Raw genomic sequence first — 19589 nt, 5'->3', positions numbered from 1 at the left:
GAGAAAGAGAGAGAGAGAGAAAGAGAGAGAGAAAGAGAGAGAGCTCGTCCGAAGTCACGTGCGCTTGCCATTTTGCTCCCTGTCGTAGCAACAACTCGCGTTAATAAAATACCCGCAAGAATTTAAGATTACAAAGTGGCGTTGGACTGGGTTGGGCGGGTTTGGGTGTGCGAGCTCGTATCCGTTAACAAGCACAGAATTATTAAGTACCGGCTGTGTTTAAAAAGGGGAGTTATCATCGAGTAAGCCGCTCACGTGGTGAATAACGATCATTCTTTTTCTTTTTCTCTCTCTCTCTCTCTCTCTCTCTTAGCTTTTCCTATCTTCTACAAACGAACCTAACCTCACTTATTTTCCTTACTTTTCCTTAGGAGCAATAACGATCGAAATTAGAGTCGTTTAAAATAGGAAACAATCTGTTCTGACATGCATATATCTCACAAGAAAATATATGCACGTTCATTAGAAAATAAAGGATTCTTTAGAGGTAAATAATACATTGCAAAAGAGTAGGAATCTGTGTTAATGTTATTACGACGATCTAATAGAAAGGAAAATTCGATGGAAGCCTTTTGAAACGTTTAAATAATGCAGCTCGAATAACAATGAATTTCATGAAACAGGAGAAAATAGCGAGATATTTGCTTAACTATTTCACCGAAATAAGATAGGACGTAAGTAAGTACGCTTTGCATCTCGCAATCTATTAACTCGACTTTCTTATTCCATTCTCCGTTCTTCTCGATCGATTCCAGTAGGTCCTTGGTCCTGCTAGTAGTAGGACCTTCTTCTTGCAAATCCTTTCAAGGAGATTTTCCGTTTCCACTAGAGTCTTTCTCTCTCTCTTTCGCTTTCTCTCCCCCTTCTCCTCTACCCTTCTGGTCGAGCTTTTCGTTCGGTCAAGATATACAATAAAAACGAAGCTAGTTTTAAAAGTGTTCTGGTCGACAATGATAACGTACCTTCTTCCTTACTTCTACATAGTTTCTTTGAACTGACCAATCGTACGTGTATCGTATATTTATTTAAAGAATATCTACTCTTTCTCTCTCTCTCTCGGGAAAAAGAAAAAAAAATGATCGAAACGCTTCTCCATATTTCATCGTATATGTAAACGTAATTTAATTGGAAAATCCTCTTACTTTGTGCAGTTGAAAAAAGGAAAAAGAAGAGAAAGAAGAAGAAGAAGAAGAAAAAGAGAAGAAAGAGAGAAAAAAAAAAGAAATTACATACTAAAAGAGAGTTTCCAAACATTGAGAAGTAAACAGTAGTACAGAGTCCGTCGCGTATTTACCGGTTACCGGCCACTTTACTGCCATACTTTCGTATTTCTCGTTTGTACGGCCATTACGCGAACGCGGGAAACTTTAAATCCCTTTCATAAAAGTTACAAGTCATATGGGAGAAAAAGTTCTGGCTGGCCGTAACAAGTACGATGACTGTTTATTCTCGAATTAGCTTGCAAACAAGTAAGTAAGTTCTTTTTTCTTTTTTTCTTTTTTTATTTTATTTTTTTTAAATAAAAATCCAAATCTCCGTTGGAAAGTAATTAACATAAGGTATTCCCTTATTGATTAATTATTCGTAATAATATAGATTTTGCCGAATATTCTATTCGATGGAAATGAAAAATCAAAGATATATTTGATACAAAAATTTGAATGCAAAAATGTGACAAATTGACTCTCTCTTTCTCTCGCTTCCCTCTCTTTCTCTCTTTCTCTTTCATTCACTTTATCTTTCAACTCACTTTATAGGAAACGTAGATAGAACGAATCGAGTTAACACGCTACGAGGAAAATATTTTCAACTACGCGTGCGATGGAACGATGAATTTCACTGGTGTACGACGAACGAGAAATCCACCCATTCGGTATCCGTCCTGTGGTGGAATTATTTATATTTACACGATTTTACATCCGAGCCGGAAGCATGCTCGGCATGGATCGAGCACGCGGATACGCGAACAGTGAAATCGACAGAATTTCAGGACGCTGTGGTCCTCTCGCGTGCGCGAGCTTCCACATGCATACTACGTTAGCTTATGCATCAATGGATACGAATTTTACATTCTTACTTTCCTTTGGGATCAACTGTGGATACGATAAAATCCTCAGGGGCAATCTGATCTCTCTGACATAGAAAGTTAACAGCAACAAGAATTACTAAAGTTTGCGATCTTCTTTTTTTTTTAGGATCGAATAAAAAACTTTGTTTGTTTACTGTAAAATCATAGAACGAAGAAGCAATGCTACATTTAATATATATGAATATATATTTATGTATATACTAATTATTTTCATTCAAATATTTTTAGGTTACGCAAAAAGGTGACATCTCGTTAAAATTCAAATTTTCGAGAATGAATATCGTTATATCTCGATGATTTCATTAAATTAGATAACGACTAGTAAAAATTTATACGCATTTTGATATGGACGATCCGATTTAAAAATCATCCAATAATGCAGAGGAATCGTGGAAATATTAATCACGTAGAGAGATCTGTTCTATCGTTGAAATGGCAACCGAAACGTGGTAAATGTCTCCTGAACTGAAAACCGATGCTTTCGTTCCAATTAGCCAGAATAATGACTAATGTCGATGCGTAAAAGACAACACAGTTTTATGTAGATTGAACATACAAACATATATATATATATATATATATATATATATATATATATACATACGTACGTTACTTATGTACACACTATCTCTCTACCCCGTACATTTTCTACTTCGTTTTATTCGATGTACGATTAAAAGAACAAAGTTATATCAAAAGAGCATTTGAGAGGTTTGTACTGAAAGAAATGAAATGAAAGAAAAAAGAAAAAACCAGGGGTAAACAATTAGGCAAGATAAAAAACATATCGAATATTTGTGTTTTGATAGAGTTTCGTACATCAATGTCACAGAAAGTAATACGTTACTGATTACAAAGTTAAAGGAGATCATGCGAGGCACACAACTTTTCAACGGACACGTCGCTCACATTAAATTTTCCTCGAACATGAACGAACCACGTTACATGCTCGCAAAGTATATACATTTTCAATGATGGACAAGTTATAACGAGTTATAACTACTACTCGCGAACAGTTCCCAAAGCACTATTACATTGAAACGTTGAATAGCTTTAGCTTTGGGGGCAAGGTTAAATGAGTAGGATATTTATTCCCACCTTTCAACAAATTGCCAAGCCTGAATAGGCATCTAAAGTCATTAACAGCAATTGAATAAATTCAATCGTTAATTACAATTTCTAACTGAGTAATTCAATCAGATCGATTAATAATTATGATTAATTGTTGTCCTCGTTGAATCTTTCAAATCTTTTTAAAATCACGGAAGGATCATCATGAGAGACAATTGATCAAAGCAATGTTTCTAAGGAACATTAATCTATAAATTAATTCGAATGATAAAAAATAGAAATATAATAGACTTCTTTTTTTTTTTTACAAGAACCTGAAAATACAACAAACGTGTTCCACTGACCCTCTTTCTCATCAATGACCGGAATCAAAGCTACAAAAGCTACAACGATATATTTCAGTGTTCGTTCACAAAGCCGATTCCGGCAGATCATACATATATAGCATGTATGTATTGCGTATGCATAACAGAACTGCGTATGTGCGTCAATAAACGCGAGCAAGTGCAACCGATATGGATACAGTTCGAGATGGAGAGGAAACAAAAGTGGAAAAAAAAAAACGAAAAAATAAATAAATAAATAAATAAATGAAATTAGAATGCGTTGAATTTTTATCGAAATTTCCACTTTCAACTTATATCTTTGTCGGCAATCAGATCGAATCGAAATTGTTTGTAATTGGAGAACTTAATAACAGTACACAGATCGATTATACTTTGATCTTGATAACTTACTCGATAATTTATTAACGCATATACATACGTATAATATGATATTTTTTTAAAGTTTAAAAAGTATTATGATGCATCAAAATGTAAAAGAAAGATCGTACAAAAGAAAAAAGAAACAAAAATGAGATTTAACTTTAATAAACATGACTTGCGTACATGTTACTTGTAAAATAATTCATTGTAAAGTACATATTTATAATTAACCCAGTGGAACGGCAAATATAGTAAATAATAGATAATTGGATAAAATTACGATTTGTAATATACTAAAAGTATCGCGTTAAAATTATTCGCTGATCTTTTTTGGATAATTCGTAAGACTATACTTATACAATATCAAATTTCTCTCGGTACGTTAAAATTTGTCGAACCTAACGAGACGTGTCATGTTAAATAGCTTTAAATGACATATTCGAGATAAATGTGTAGATAAATAAAATGATGCTGCATAAGCAAGCAAGCTAATTATGCGCGTACGTATGTATGTTCGTTCGTCGCTTCGAATAGATATAAATTTGTCATTAACTTATTTACCGCGAGCTAATCCTATATAATAATCCTACGATATATAACGATCTATGAGCTTTTGACTTTTACCCTTAGCAATTACTACAGTTAATAATACATGAACGAGAGCTAATATTATCATCGACTATAAAGAAGAGAAAACGCCAAAGATACATATAGATTGTGTACATATGTATATCCCATGTAGATAAAATTGATATCCGAATACTTGCTATTGAAAGCATTTATTAATTACCAAATTTTCTAAGTATAGGAAATGATTAATCATCAATTTTCTGACCGAACATAAATTGATTATTACATATGATTTCACTATTTATAATTATTCAAACAATATATTATTATTATTAATATTTTCCCACTTCATTTTCTCTGAGAATTAATATTACTCGTTAGATGGATTGCTTTAGATCATGTATTTTAATACAAATATATCACTGAATTGATCGATTTCAATTTGAAATTATCCAATTTCAAAGTTTTACGAATAGCTGTTGGTAATAAAAAAACCATTGAGTGTTCGTTGATAAAACAGTTCTCTGTAGAAAGAAAGTGCATGGAGAGTGTAATTCTATTATACCGATTGATTCAAAAGAATTCGTTAGAGTAATTCGCAAAAAATAATGTGGAGACGAACGAAACTCGCCTAAATATCGCCATTATACTTTTCAGTAATTCACTATTTTCTTTCTGAATTTATGCGATATTTATAATGCTAGAATAGTACTGATATTCCTTCGTATTCCTATAAAATATGCATTGTGTCAACTAATTTCGCATTTAAATGCATCTACCACGACGATTGAATATTGCATAAAAATTTATAAAGAATTAGTGATCCGAGAAAATGTGAAGCAGTTATAACTGAATAATAAAGTTTAACACACAGCTGAGATTTAATTAATATTTTTTAACCGTTTCATTGCATCACAACGTTTTGTACAATTTCATGAAATCGTTTAAATTAACCTAAACTTCTCAGGCTCAAGTGAGTTAGTTATGCATTATATAGTAAAAATCAAATGGATTCGAAGGTGAAACCGTGTAGGTCATTACCACCTATGGTCGAAGGCAAAATTCACGGTTACTTATGGCTGATTATAGACGAAGTTCTTTGGTATAAAAATAATACTGAAAATATCACAGTGTTTGCTTCTTGGTGGGGTGAACAGGATAATGCTAAATTCAGGTAAATTATTTATTATAATACATAGGATAAGAGATGATTGCTACTTATTTTGCAATGACAAATTTTTCAACAAAATGTCAAGCTCATCGAATCACTATATCATTAAACTTTTATTTTTTTTTAGACCTATTGACATTAGAACAAATACAATAAGGCCTAGTCAAGATACAGCTCAAATATATAGTATCAGAACGAATAGCAATCTATTTAAGGAATATATTAAAAATTGTGAAACTATAGAATTAGTTGTAATTGATGAAGAGGTAAATCAAATCATAGGAACATCTGAAGTCAATGAATTACTAGATATTTTTGAACAGAAACCTTTTTTTAAATATTTTCCAATATTAGATAAAAATAGAAGTCAAATAGGAGAAGTGCATGTCGGAATAAAATTTAATTTAAATGCATCAAAAGCTACAACTATGCATTTAAAAGTACATAAACTTCAAAAAAAACAAACTAAGAACAAGATCTTGCTTTCTCCTCCTGATACAAATTCACATTGCAAAGAATTAAGAATTCATGATATTTTATTAAGCGAAAGATCTGGTAATACTAATGAAGATAGATCAAATGCACCTATAGAAATAGATTCAAAAGACATTTATAGATCTATTTTAAAAACTAAAAGGGCCAAGTTCCAAGAACCTTTGCACAGTTGTAATGCGGCAGTGACTGATAAACTCGTTGCCCAAGTTGTTGCTAGAGCACAAAAACTTAGAGGGGCTATATTAAAAGAAACTTACGATGAAGATCCTCTGGCATTAAGTGACACTGGTCTGAGTAATAGTTTTCTTAATGATGTTCCTGTTGAAAAAGAAGCAAAATTATATGAATATTTTTTAGGCAAAGAAATGAGTGTATCCGACGAACGTAAAGCATTAAATACTTTAAGATCAACATCACCGACACCTAGTTTAATTGACTTAGCGTCAGAAGCTATTGCTTCTTCTCAGTCTAATAATGCACCAATTATTGATAATAAAACATCTCTAAATACATCTAATTCAATGATAGTAGAATCATTGACAAAGTGTTTACGTCAGGATAAACAAAATGGTATACATTGAATTTATTATTTCGTTAAGTACTATCAATAGATTATTGTGAGTTGTATATAAAAATAATTATTTTATTATCATTTTTTAGAAATGTCTCCATTGGATCATATAGATAGTATACGAATTTTTATTGACTCATTTGTATTAAATCCTGCAGGCTATCGTCGTGTTAAATCATCCTGTGTATCACGTAAGTGAATTCAATATTGTATATTATCAAAAATTATATTTAAAATTAAAGTATACATTAAATATTTTATAGGTAATGATAATACACTATTATCTGTAACATATTTTGTACAATATAATACTACTTTTAAGCCCCCTACACAAGCAAATCATAAATTATTGAGAGATGATAAATCAGTAAGAATATCTTCTAAGCGTAAATCAGGACAAGGTAATAATATTGTTATAGTATTCATTCACCAATAGTTTATACTAATTGTCAATATAATTTCAACATATCTTTTTTATAGTAATTCATTTTGATCACGAAAGGATATATAACATACCTAAATTTAATATACATCAAGATTTTCCATTATATTTTAAAATTTTGTCACGACATCTTAATCAGAAATCACCAACTGAATTAGGTTCTGGTATGATGTATATTAGTGACATTGTAAAAACAGAAAATTTGAGTTTGTCGCAGAGATTAGCTGTAATTAACAAAGGCATTAAAATAGGAGAGTTAAAAGTTACTACAGAATTAGGATGTGATTCAGTCCACTTTGGAAAACAATACATTGGTAAGTTTGAAGAAAAATAAATATGATATTGAAATATACATTTTTGTTATATTTGAACATTTTTAAACAGAAGCTGTAATGTCTGGAAAGGAAAATATTCCTGTATTAAACGTGAGATCTTTATTAAATACGGATATTGATAGATGTAAAACTGCAACGGGAACACAATCCAAAACAAGTAATAGTGTTTCATCTTCTTCAACAAAAAGAATAGAATGTTTACACATGGATAATACCAATAATATGGTTACTAAAAAGGATGGATCAGAACATACAAACCAAAACATTGATGATAGAAAAGTAGATATAACAGAACCGGATAATAAGAATCATAATAATGTAAAAAATTTTCATAAACTTTTTATTTTCAATGTTGTTCCATGTATAATTACATATTAAAATTTGCAGATTTTGCTTCATGGATTAATATATATAGCGGAAGCTAAAGATTTGTTGGAATTAAATACATTCTTAATATGTAGAGCATTCTGGTTGCAAGACAAAGGTACAAGTCAATTATGCAGTAACACACGAAACCCATATTATCATTTTTGCCAAGTATGTTCTTACATATATTTTATACAAAATTCTTTCCATATTCAAAGTTCTTTATTACATCATTTATACATTCTGTTTTTTTTTGCAGTTAGTACCTTTAATTTATGGCAATGCATTACTAGAACGAATTAAAGATAATTATATAATTGTAGAAGTATATTATAAAAATTCTGTAGGAATGAATAATTTGTTGGGAATCGCAAAATTACCTGTGCATCAATTATACATTGCTTATAGGGATCCAATTGTATTACCACATTTATTATCATCTAAAGTATGTGTTGTTATGTATTATATGTCAAATTATCACATTTTCAAAATGATATTGTAAGAAAAACATTGAAATTGTATAACTATCTTTCCAGTATCCTATAATAAGCGTAGATGAATGGGTGTCAATCAATAATCCAGTTACTAGTCAATCATGTGGACAATTACTTGCATTAGTTGCACTTGGAACTGCTGAACAAATAGCACTTTTAGAAATGTCACGAGGTCTTAGATGTCAAACTGTAGTGCCACAGGCAATACGTGATTATTCATATAATTATAATGATCACAGAAAACAAACAGACAACACAAGTGAAATAATGAGAACTGCTGATCTTAATATGCAATTAAATAGTGAAATATCTCAATATAAAGATAATTATATGCATCATATAAATGACGTTGGAAATAATTCTAACACGATCAATTTTAAAACTCAAGAAAGTCAAACAGATATATCGACTCTTAAAGAATCAAAGTCTGTATCTAGTAACTTACCACAAGATGGTGTTTTAAATTCAGAACGATTAGTTTTACATACGTTAGTAGATCGATTAGCGCATGCATTAAATGTTACGAAAACTATGAATCAAGCAGCCCAAACTGAACAAGAAATCGATAGAAAAAAACAGACAGATATTGAAGAGCAGTCATGTATAAACTCTTTACGTTGCAACAGTATATCCGATGATAGTAATAGCGACAGTCCTGGGAACAATCTTTATTTACCTACAGAAATGTACAGAAGTGTCGGTGTTGGAGCTGAATTTGATGAACCAATAAAACAAGGACCAAGTGGTACTTACAATAACACTTATTATTATCCACCAACTCATGTACAAAATGTAGAAAGCAAAACCACCATTTTAAACAGTGATGAGAGCTTTTTTAGAGCACTTATAGAGATTGAATGTGCATTACATTTACCAAAAGTAGAGAAACTTAATGAGAGTATAGAACCAACTACTTATGTGACTTTTCAAACAACTCAGGCTGATTCTATGAATCAAATACAGTCGTACATGATAACAAATGTTTATCCGCATAGTTGTAATCCAAGATGGGAATGGAAATGTGATACAAAAATATCGACAGAATTACTAACACACGTACGTATTTTATGCTTAGCTTAAATAATAAATTATATTGAAATTTATTTCATTATTCCTTTCAGGATGAAAAACGCTTGATTTTAAAAGTTTGGCGTTTATTTAATACAGATATAAGTACAGATATTGATATGGAAAGAGATATAGTGATTGGATTTTCTGCCATTGATGTATCTGTATTAACTACTGGTTTTCCATCTGTGTCAGGATGGTTTCATATCATGGATTTTACAGGAAAATGTAATGGTCAAATCAAGGTACATATTTTGTTTTAATTTTACATGTGTTATGCATACATATGTGTATGCATAAAGATCTCAAAGTTTTTCCTATATTTATTGCATAATTAAATTTTAGGTAGGAATAACTCCTTTGGATAATATGTCAGGTTTTGTAAAATCATCTACATCAACAAGTACTACACAAATACCGTTATGTGATTCATTACGATCAAACGAATCTTCATTATGCAATCATAATGTATTTTTAAATAACATAGAGCCGAATAATACCCAACAACCTCCATTAACAACTACATATAATACAATGGGCAGTTTTACTGAATGTGGTAGTCATCCTACAATAGATATTACTCAAAGTTTTGAAGATATGTCTATGTCTTTTCTTTCTTCATCTTTAAAGTAAGTTGCAAACAATATATATATACACATGGGATGTTTCCTTTATCTTCATACCAAACAACATTTGTAAAAACATTTTCCTGACAAGTTCAATCCTTCGCGAGATAATTCAACATTACGAGTTGAAGGAAATACTGTGTATATATAAAATTAAAAAATATAAATAATAATAAAAGTATTTATAAATATAAATAATACTTAAATTGATTATTTTTCATAGGCAAAAATTGGCAGAGTTAGACGAAATAACGAAACGTCTGCAGTCGCGTTTACATGATGTAACAAACACTGCTTTTGAAGATTATTTTGATAATGACTTTGACTTGAATGAAATACATAGTGATAATGAAAATATTGATAATAGAAATACAGATTCTATACTTCCTATGGCTCATATATCAAGTACACATGATACATGGCAAAATGCACCAAGTAATCATAATATACATATGCATATAAATAATGAATATAAACAATTGCCTGAACGCATGAATGATAATTTGATAACAAATGTAAATTTATCCAATATCAGACCTACTTTGAATTTTGCTTCACAGTCAAATTCTAATTTATTGAGTAACCATTATCAACGAGAATATCATATACAAAATGATAATGCATCGTACAATAATGAGGCTTATCCGTTAAGAGGAACAAAAGTACATATAAATCATTTACTTGATAAACTTTCCTTAGAACATCCAGTGAAACCTTACATAACAGCTGGTTCATCAATGAGAAAAAATGTAATTGATTTATTAACAACCGTTCATAAAGATAATGCACAAAATAATAACAAAAAGAATAAGCTGGAACTTATTAAGAAACCAACATCTATGCAAATAGAAAACAGGGATCAAAGTACAGAAACTCTATCAAATTGGATGACTGATAATACTGTTGCTCCAACAAATGTAACTGCAACTCTTAACAAATCTTCACTTACATCCTACAATAAAATATCAACAGTTATACGAGAAGAGTTAGTTGCAGACGAAAATAATGATACATTGAAAAATGACGACGAGTTAACAAATTTGCTCATTACTTCTAACGTTCGCCATATGGATTTAGATAACATTTTCAATCCACTTTTATATCAGCATTTAGTACCAGATCTTCAAGTATCAAACAGTGTATCACCAGAGACACAAGCAATAGAACAATTAGATACTCGATATTCTAAAAGTTTTGGCACTGCCATAAATAATGGATTAAATGATACGCAAGATAAATTAGAAACAATAGCGTTAACTCCAAATAAAAATATCAATGAAATAGATAAAGATAAAATACCAGAATCTGTTGGAAATACAGAAATTTTTAGACTTACACCTTCTGGTATTTCAGAAAATGTTGATGGTAATATCCATGTAACTGTTATTCATAATCCTACTAATAATGATTTAATGGCAAGTAATAGTACAGAATCAACAACTACTATCTCTCTCAGTAAATCATCAATGAGACAAAGTGAAATGGAAATAGATGAAAATAGTTATTATAATTCATCTGATATGTCTGTCACTGCTGCATCAAGACAAGCACCAGACGGTGGAAACCCTATGGAAGACAGTTCGAAAATACTACCAAGAAAGCAAACAACTGATACATCAGATTTATCATCAAGCAGTTAAAATTGTATAGATGTATAAGGACATCAAAGTATTCATTAATGTTGATCGCGAATTTTAAATTTCTTAAAAAATATTGCATTTTCAATTTACTACTTTGTAATACTTTCTTTGTAACAAAAAAGTACAGGTGTGAATGTGCACTATTATAGTAATACAATTACGCTATTACTAATCTCGAATACTTGCCAAATATGAACATGTAAGAGTAGGTATAAGATGACATTTAAAAATTGTCAAGAACGTCCTTTCTCTATCGACTGATTACCGTGTATACGTAATGATAATATCAAACAAAAATGTTAAATACTATCCATATTCTATCATTGGAAATATATCTATTATATTATTTGAAGTATTTATTATAAGTATTATACTTATATATCAATATTTTTATATCATCTTTGTGTAAATAAGATCGCATAATGTATAAATTGATGATTATATTATATGAAATTTATTATACATTATAAGCTATAAATTAGATTAAAGATCATAGATTATGGATTACATTATATAAAGTTTATTTAAAAGTGAAATAAAATAAGTCTACTTACAATGCTTTTTGTCTATTGAGAAAGGCATACAAGTACAAAGATGCAGCATTTGATAAAATATTGAATTTAATTTTTTAAATAAGAAGTAAGATATGTTTCCTTAACTAGTCTTTGTTTTAACAGCTTAGGATGCATTAACCAAATGTTAGCATCAGTACCCTCATGCTGATGAATGTCTGAACAATCACGTATTCTCTAAAATAAAGATGCTTATAATATGAAATAATCCATATCGGAATAAGTAAAATACTTACAGAAAAACGATTTAATTCTTCCCTTTTATACTTTGTTTGTTTTTGTAATGCATCGGTCATGCATGGTCTACACAAGAAAATTTTATTGTTGCAATGCCAATAATCCCCTACGGGTTTTTGTCCACAAATTTTACACACATCTGTATTATTACTACAACATTTAAATTGTACTCCAAGTCTCATCTTAACTCTACCACCAAAACTATGTTCAAATGCAATTTCTTTTTTCTCTATTGGTGTATATGTTCCTGGTCTATGATAATTTAAAATGTAATGTGCATGAATTATTTTTTCATTTTTTCTAATTAAATAAATTACCCAGGATTCACATTAGGAATAAACGTAGTCCTTTTAGCAGAAGTTGCAAAAGGAAATCTTGATTCTTTGGTAGACTTGAAACTACTAACGATATTATAATCTGCTGGAGATGGAAAATCTTCATCATGTTTAATTGCATGTATTGTTCTAGTAATGCCACCATATCCTTTCTTACTAATACTATGTAAACATGGCTATAATCAAAAGAAAATACATATTATTTCGTCAAACAAAGTAAGAAAGTTAATAATACATTAAACTGTAATAATTATAAACATGCTTTATTTTTAGTGGCAAGAAATGAATCCATAACGTTATATGTATTAGGAGCAATGTTTTCATAATTATCTTTTATATAATATCTCATAAAAGAAGTCGTGTCTCTTTTAGACATATCATGTGGACATCCAGAACCAAAACATATTTTTTGGCGTTCTTGCTTTTTAATTACATACTGAAAATCTTTGAAGTAGAATAATATTAACAATTAATTCAAACATTATTAATGCTACATAATTAATAAAATAAATAACATCTTAATATCATACCTTCCATTCTTTTTTAATTAGAAATTAATTTCTTTTTTATTAGATATATTATAATATCTAATAAAGAGCAGAATTAGGTTATGATAATATATTATTATGGCAACGAGTGAAATAAGAACTATCAGAGTTCATATACGAATTAACCGAAAATTTCATATCGCATATTAACAATATCACTGACGTCATTCGCATAATAAAAAAAAGTAAATGAAAAGATTGAGAATTTGATTAAAGGGAGCATGACATTTCTTTTCTCTAAATTGATGTACTTCTTTTCTTTGCTTAGAAATAAAATATAATAGATATAAATTAAAAACAAAAAGAAATGGATTCACACAATCATACAATTATATAGCATAAGATTATAAAGAATAAAAATATAGAAAGAAATGTGTTCTAATAATGATACTAAGTTTTGTAGATCAAATTTAATAAAGAATCTGAATAGCGATTCATTTGAATTTGGCGCGTAAAACGTGTATCGCCAAATTGCGCATGCTCAAAAGTGATTACAAGCGTGACATTAACGCTGTTTTAGTCAAATTCACAACTATAAACGTAACAATTCGTATCATGCGAAATAATTAGATAAATATTTAGGGTGAAACACGAACATTTAAAGATATGAAATATATTCGATAAGAAATACTCGACGAAAGTACAATAACGAAGAATATAAATGTATGGAAGTGAAAACAATAGCTCGGTTGGAATGTTGATTAACGTAGTATACCGGCTTCAGCTGGTCGATGGTGTTATTTGTACCGACGGTCCGTCCGTAGCCGTCTTCGCTTCGCGATGCGTCCACCGATGTGTGTTTCTGCACATGGCCGTGCCGCCCGACAGGACTGTATATCGTTCCACGCTCTTTCGCACTTTACTACCGGTAAATGTCCCTTTCTCCATCGTATTTTTGGTTTATGTGAATTAGAAAAGTTTATTTAATCATTCGAATTGTGTAAAATACAAGTTTTCTACCGATAAAAGTAAATTACAAGTTCTAAGTGCGTACCACGGCCGCATCCTTTTGGTATTGCCCTGTGAGAGACATAGTCAGCATTTTATCATATATGTTTATTCATATCGGAGCTTATTACTATTCGTGAGTCCGGTTGATGTTTTTCACCATTTCATTTAAATAAATTTCTCTTCGAATCTTCTCTCCTTGCAATGTCGTACTCAAGGACATGATGACAAACAAATCGGTGTCGCTATATAGAACAACGTATTTCCTACTACACACGCATACGCAAGGCTTATTTCCTTTGTTATATACGACATAATTATTTAACTATAATTCTTTAATTATTTAACCTTGAATACACTTTTATAATACCTGATGTTCACAACTTTGTCTTGATTTAATGTAACTTATTTCTTTTATTTTTTCATTTTTATTTTGGTCAAAATAAATCTAATAAAAACAATATAATCTTTTTCTAATGTTGTTGCATTATAATATTTTAATAAAAACATAATGTATATCACAAAATTATGTATACGATCGAACAAATATTTTCTTCGTAAATTCTAAAAAATTTAATTTATTTTCAATGTATAGTAGTAAATCATTACTATGATTTATCTTTTACAGAATATAATCTATTGATCTTAGAAGAATTATACGATATATCACATCCACCATGACTACATCATCGGAAGATGTTTTAATGCAAGTGGGACAAGTACGTTATAAGAAGGGAGATGGTACATTATATGTTATGAATGAACGAATAGCTTGGATGCTCGATAATAGGGATACTGTATCTGTCAGTCACAAATATGCTGACATTAAATGTAAGAATTTAAACGTTTTTGTAATTAATAAATTAATGTTTAATAAATGAATAGAAAAAAATCAAGGTGCTGTATCTCTAATGAATTTATCATTATTATATTAATAATTGAATTATATGTTGTTCAAGTCAATGTCAAAATTTTTGGAATATTCATTAACAAAATATTTTGTATATTTACTAAATGATTATATGTTTTTCAAAATTTTGATATTACATTTTATAATATAATATTATTTTCATAATATGATATATGTGATTAACATAGATGTTCTTGTCAATGTGATTATTCATTTAAAAGATAAATAATAAATATAAAATATAATTTTTAATGATTTATATTTTTAGTACAAAAGATATCACCTGAAGGAAAATCAAAAATACAGTTACAAGTGGTTCTACATGATGGATCCTCGTCTACGTTTCATTTTGTAAATCGTAATGGACAAGAAGCACAAATTAAGGATCGAGATGATGTCAAAGAATTACTTCAGCAACTATTACCAAAATTTAAAAGAAAAGTAAACAAAGAATTAGAAGAAAAAAACAGGTAGTTACGCGTATTTATTTTTATTTGCTAATGTTTCATACGGTAATATTTATTATACTATTATTTACTGTAATATTTCATATTATAGTAATGTTGTTTTTCAGAATGTTACAAGAAAATCCTGTCTTGTTACAATTATATCGTGATTTAGTAATACCGCAAGTTATTACTTCTGAAGAATTTTGGACTCAACACGCTGCAGAATACACACGTGCTAAGAAAGTTCAACGTCAAGAGATAGGTGTCAATGGTGCTTTTTTAGTAAGACAATTTATTATTATACTATTTGTCGTTTATTATGTTTGAAATAGAAGAATACATTTTTTTTTTTTCTTTTTTAATTACAAACGATTATTTTTTCAATGTTTAGGCTGATATTAAACCACAGACCGATGGTTGTAATGGACTGAAATATAATCTAACCATAGACGTTATAGAATGTATATTTAAAACTTATCCAGCAGTCAAAAGAAAACATCAAGAAAATGTACCTCATAAAATGACGGAAGCAGATTTTTGGACAAAATTCTTTCAGTCTCATTATTTTCATCGGGATCGTATCAATGCAGGGACCAAGGATCTATTTACCGAATGTGCCAAGATAGATGATCAAGAACTTAAAAAAGATATTCAATCTGGAATAAATGATCCTTTGGTTGATATAACTTCCTTTGAGGACCAAACATTAGATGAAAATTATGGAAGTGGCTTAAGTAAATCCGACAAAACTTCAGGGAATATTGTTCATCAAAGTATGATCAAAAGATTTAATCAACATAGTATTATGGTTTTGAAAGCTAGCACTACTAAACAATCTACACAGAATTCTCAACCACAGTTAAATGGATCAACGCCATCTGTAAGCAAAGCTTCCACCAATGATCAACCAGATATCCAGCCAAAGAATAAAAAGGTAAGAGTGTTTTTGTTTTCTTTTGTCTCCATGTACTTTATAATATTCATTTTAAAGGAATGTTAAAAAATTTCCATAAAACTTATCTTTTTACAGCTTAGGATACAAGAGAAATTAATTTATGATGACCTCGATGCTAGCTGTGACTCAAATACAAATAATGGTGCGCCATTATGTTTAACACATGTAGATAGGTATTTGCATGGACCTGTGCCAGGATATGGAATGACAGAAGCACCCTCAGATGAACTTTTAATGGCAGTAAATCAATTACAAAAAGAAGCAGCTTCTTGGATTTCAGGAAATGGTTTGCCAAGACAAGCTCCTACTTCATTAGTTAGTCCAGCTGCAGCTGTATCAGCTTTAGGAGAATTGACACCCGGTGGATCTCTTATGAAAAGCTTTAGAGAAGAAAGTCTTGGACGTAAATATATATATATATATATATATATATATATTGGGTACTTTACCCAAATATTTGATACTTTATAATAAAATCTATAAAATAAATTTATATAAATTGTTTAATTATTTATTGCAGAGTTAATACCAAAGGATTTGGAAACAGAATTACGTAACGTATATGTTTGTATATGTCAACTATTAAGGCACTTTTGGAGAAGTTTTCCACCTACAACACCACAACTTGAGGAGAAAGCAATTAGGATGCATGAAGCTTTACATAGATTTCATTCGGTTAAACTTAAGCCATTTGAAGTATGTATAATTTACATTATTTATATACTTTTGATTTTAATGCAATATATTTTTTTATATGTTATATTTTAGGATCGTGTTCAAAGAGAATTTTCTGCAATTAGTCAACACTTAACCAGTCATTTAAATCAATTATTGAATACTGCATATAGAAAATTTGCACTATGGCAACAACGTAAAATGCAAATGAGGTAGCCATTCATTAATGTTCTAAAATAAATTACAACACACAAATAAAACAGAGCAATACCAATCATCCTACATATATTGCATTTTATAACGTTACCGTAATTAGGTGTTGATATGGATGTATTTCACAAAAACCAAAGCCAAGTTGAGTTACACATCCTATGCTGCCAAGCATTGTTTGTTTATTTATTAATACTTAAATATGTTCTATATCATAAAACTGTCTTTACAAATTTTTCATTGGAAGTCAGGTCACAATAATTACCATCAATACATGTTTATTTTCATAATATGTAGTTTATAGATTATTTATTTAATTTCTATAGATTGTTAAGATAATTTACATGTATTGCATTATCAGTAAACGGATATTAGTATTTTTAAGATCATTGCAAAGAGCATCAATATTGTCAATGAAAAAAAAAAAATGATTAATTTATTTCCATCATATAAATTGCGTTGACTTTTATTTATTTTAAATAAAAATTTATTGATGTTCTAATTTGCAAAAATATATAATAATGAAAAATTATGAATGGAGGTTTTAGGATTTGTAAAATGCAAACGTTTTGCCAAGTACGAGTAATAAAAAATATCTGACTATTGCAAGATATCAAAAGAGGGATGAAACTGCCACTGCACAATTTAGAATAAAATATTTCTATTTTATATTACCACTTGGCTTAAAGAATATTTTTTATTTGTTATAATAAAAATATCCTGACACACTCTTGATTGTCTTTTTAATAAAATGTATGCTATAGATAATTCATATGAGAACATTTGTAATGTATTACAAAGATATATTATAATTCATAAGTTTTATAATTTGTGTATACTATTTTTTTCTTTTTTATTTGTTATTATTATTATTATTATTATTATTTCATTTCATTGCAGTGGCTATGTGTTATCTGATATTTGCAATATGATCAACTAAGTGTCTTATTGTCGAATCCTACTTTTTCTTTATACCATTATGTAGATAAGATTTTTTCTTTTCTTTTCTTTTCTTTTTTTTTTCTTTTTTTTTTTTTTCTTTAATATAAAACTTAAATTTTTAAATTTATTAAACTTGTTTTCTTTCTCTACTATGTGGTAATAATTTAACATGATTTATGCAAGATATAATCATTATTACAATTGATAACAAATTAATCTAAATTGCAGAGTAGAGTTTACTATTATTATAATTATTAATATTATTATTATTATTGTCATAACGATTATAAATATATATTCTTACATTATCATTCTAATAAATGTTATTATTGCGAATGTGATCTATTAATAATTATCTGAAAAACCTCTGTGCTTTTTTATAGAAAGAAGATGGAACAGATATTCCTGATTGAATTTAATATTTTATTTAAGCATAATATACATTTTCTTACAGCGTTTTTAACATTACAAACGTACTTTAATTTCTATTTGTGAAATAATAGAAAAGAAAAGAAGATAATTACATAAATGTTTGAAGAAGCGTTCGTGATATGATTTGCGAATTTGTAAATTTTCAAAAAAACCCGCCAATTAATCTCCATCCCCTCCTTCCACACCATTCCTACACTGACAGACACACATAGGCGCGATCCTTCCTCCTACACATAGAATCGATAGATGGCGTGCTTTATTGTTGACTTGGATTAAAATGGCGACCTATAATGAGCGCACGGGGGCAATACCGTTAAATTCCCCGCGATAAATGAGCCTGTGCGAATTCATCTCACCGCGGTGTATGTGCAGAAGCGCCGGGTGGTTTGAGGTGTACCCGGCATGTTCAGATTTTTGCGGACGCTCGAATCATGTGAGCGGAGCAACGGTGCCACCCGATCGTGTGTCGTGCGTTGGCCAAGTATCTGTGGCCATATTTACTGTGTTATTCTTAAAGACATCGTATCTCTTCGTACACCGGCGAACATAATCGAATACCTATGCACACGGCTCTACGATATCGAAGAAAACAATCGTCGTTGTCCAGACATTTGTAGAATACGCGAAGAACGTGACGATCCTCATTCCTTGACGATCAAGTACCCACCACTAGCAGTGAGCTATTGGTATACTGTATTCAAGGATACTGTTGTTTGGATAGGACAAAACGA

The 19589-nt window shown here is 29.8% G+C and overlaps 4 protein-coding genes and 1 long non-coding RNA gene across 11 annotated transcripts in view; 3 read left to right on the top strand and 2 right to left on the bottom strand.

Annotated features, from left to right (window-relative positions):
* LOC118443616 (lachesin) overlaps positions 1-1266 on the bottom strand; it is a 145657-nt gene extending 144391 nt beyond the window's left edge. The window contains exon 1 of the mRNA XM_035870857.2: positions 1234-1266. The gene's annotated coding sequence lies outside the window, so the exon portion shown is untranslated. The remainder of the gene's footprint in view (positions 1-1233) is intronic.
* LOC118443618 (uncharacterized) lies at positions 75-4747 on the top strand. 3 transcript variants are annotated; one of them, XR_014983133.1, is made up of 4 exons: positions 75-258; positions 372-674; positions 1152-1469; positions 1758-4747. It is a non-coding gene; the product is annotated as an uncharacterized LOC118443618 (long non-coding RNA). The 3 variants fall into 3 exon arrangements; XR_014983132.1 differs by having other exon boundaries at positions 372-678; XR_014983134.1 differs by having other exon boundaries at positions 372-678; positions 1152-1473.
* Positions 4748-4968: 221 nt separating this feature from the next.
* On the top strand, positions 4969-12129 carry LOC118443615 (uncharacterized). 4 transcript variants are annotated; one of them, XM_035870852.2, is made up of 13 exons: positions 4969-5611; positions 5736-6391; positions 6461-6673; positions 6764-6865; positions 6938-7075; positions 7155-7430; positions 7501-7769; positions 7839-7988; positions 8077-8262; positions 8354-9367; positions 9433-9624; positions 9725-10008; positions 10229-12129. In XM_035870852.2, the coding sequence occupies exons 1-13, from the start codon at positions 5445-5447 to the stop codon at positions 11643-11645; spliced, it is 5064 nt and encodes a 1687-aa protein (XP_035726745.2). In that variant the 5' UTR covers positions 4969-5444; the 3' UTR covers positions 11646-12129. The 4 variants fall into 4 exon arrangements, with proteins under 4 accessions (XP_035726745.2, XP_035726744.2, XP_035726746.2 ...); XM_035870851.2 differs by having other exon boundaries at positions 4970-5611; positions 5736-6673; XM_035870853.2 differs by lacking the exon at positions 4969-5611 and having other exon boundaries at positions 5743-5874; positions 5963-6673.
* LOC118443400 (uncharacterized) lies at positions 12126-13589 on the bottom strand. Its single transcript, XM_035870330.2, has 5 exons — positions 13320-13589; positions 13052-13233; positions 12772-12965; positions 12454-12706; positions 12126-12394 (listed from the first exon to the last, which is right to left on the bottom strand). The coding sequence occupies exons 1-5, from the start codon at positions 13324-13326 to the stop codon at positions 12266-12268; spliced, it is 765 nt and encodes a 254-aa protein (XP_035726223.1). The 5' UTR covers positions 13327-13589; the 3' UTR covers positions 12126-12265.
* Positions 13590-14073: 484 nt separating this feature from the next.
* On the top strand, positions 14074-18217 carry Tfb1 (transcription factor B1). 2 transcript variants are annotated; one of them, XM_035870326.2, is made up of 8 exons: positions 14074-14205; positions 14914-15116; positions 15464-15665; positions 15770-15926; positions 16036-16578; positions 16675-17002; positions 17120-17295; positions 17368-18217. In XM_035870326.2, exons 2-8 carry the CDS (start codon positions 14963-14965, stop codon positions 17488-17490), a joined length of 1683 nt encoding a protein of 560 aa, XP_035726219.1. In that variant the 5' UTR covers positions 14074-14205; positions 14914-14962; the 3' UTR covers positions 17491-18217. The 2 variants fall into 2 exon arrangements, with proteins under 2 accessions (XP_035726219.1, XP_035726220.1); XM_035870327.2 differs by having other exon boundaries at positions 14093-14421.
* Positions 18218-19589: the final 1372 nt, after the last annotated feature.

The sequence above is a fragment of the Vespa mandarinia genome, chromosome 17 (assembly GCF_050613455.1).
Source record: "Vespa mandarinia isolate Hongniang chromosome 17, ASM5061345v1, whole genome shotgun sequence".
In the NCBI taxonomy this organism is placed as follows: Eukaryota; Metazoa; Arthropoda; class Insecta; order Hymenoptera; family Vespidae; genus Vespa; species Vespa mandarinia.
Note: the sequence above shows the minus strand (reverse complement) of the source record. Positions and strands in the feature narration are given on the sequence as shown.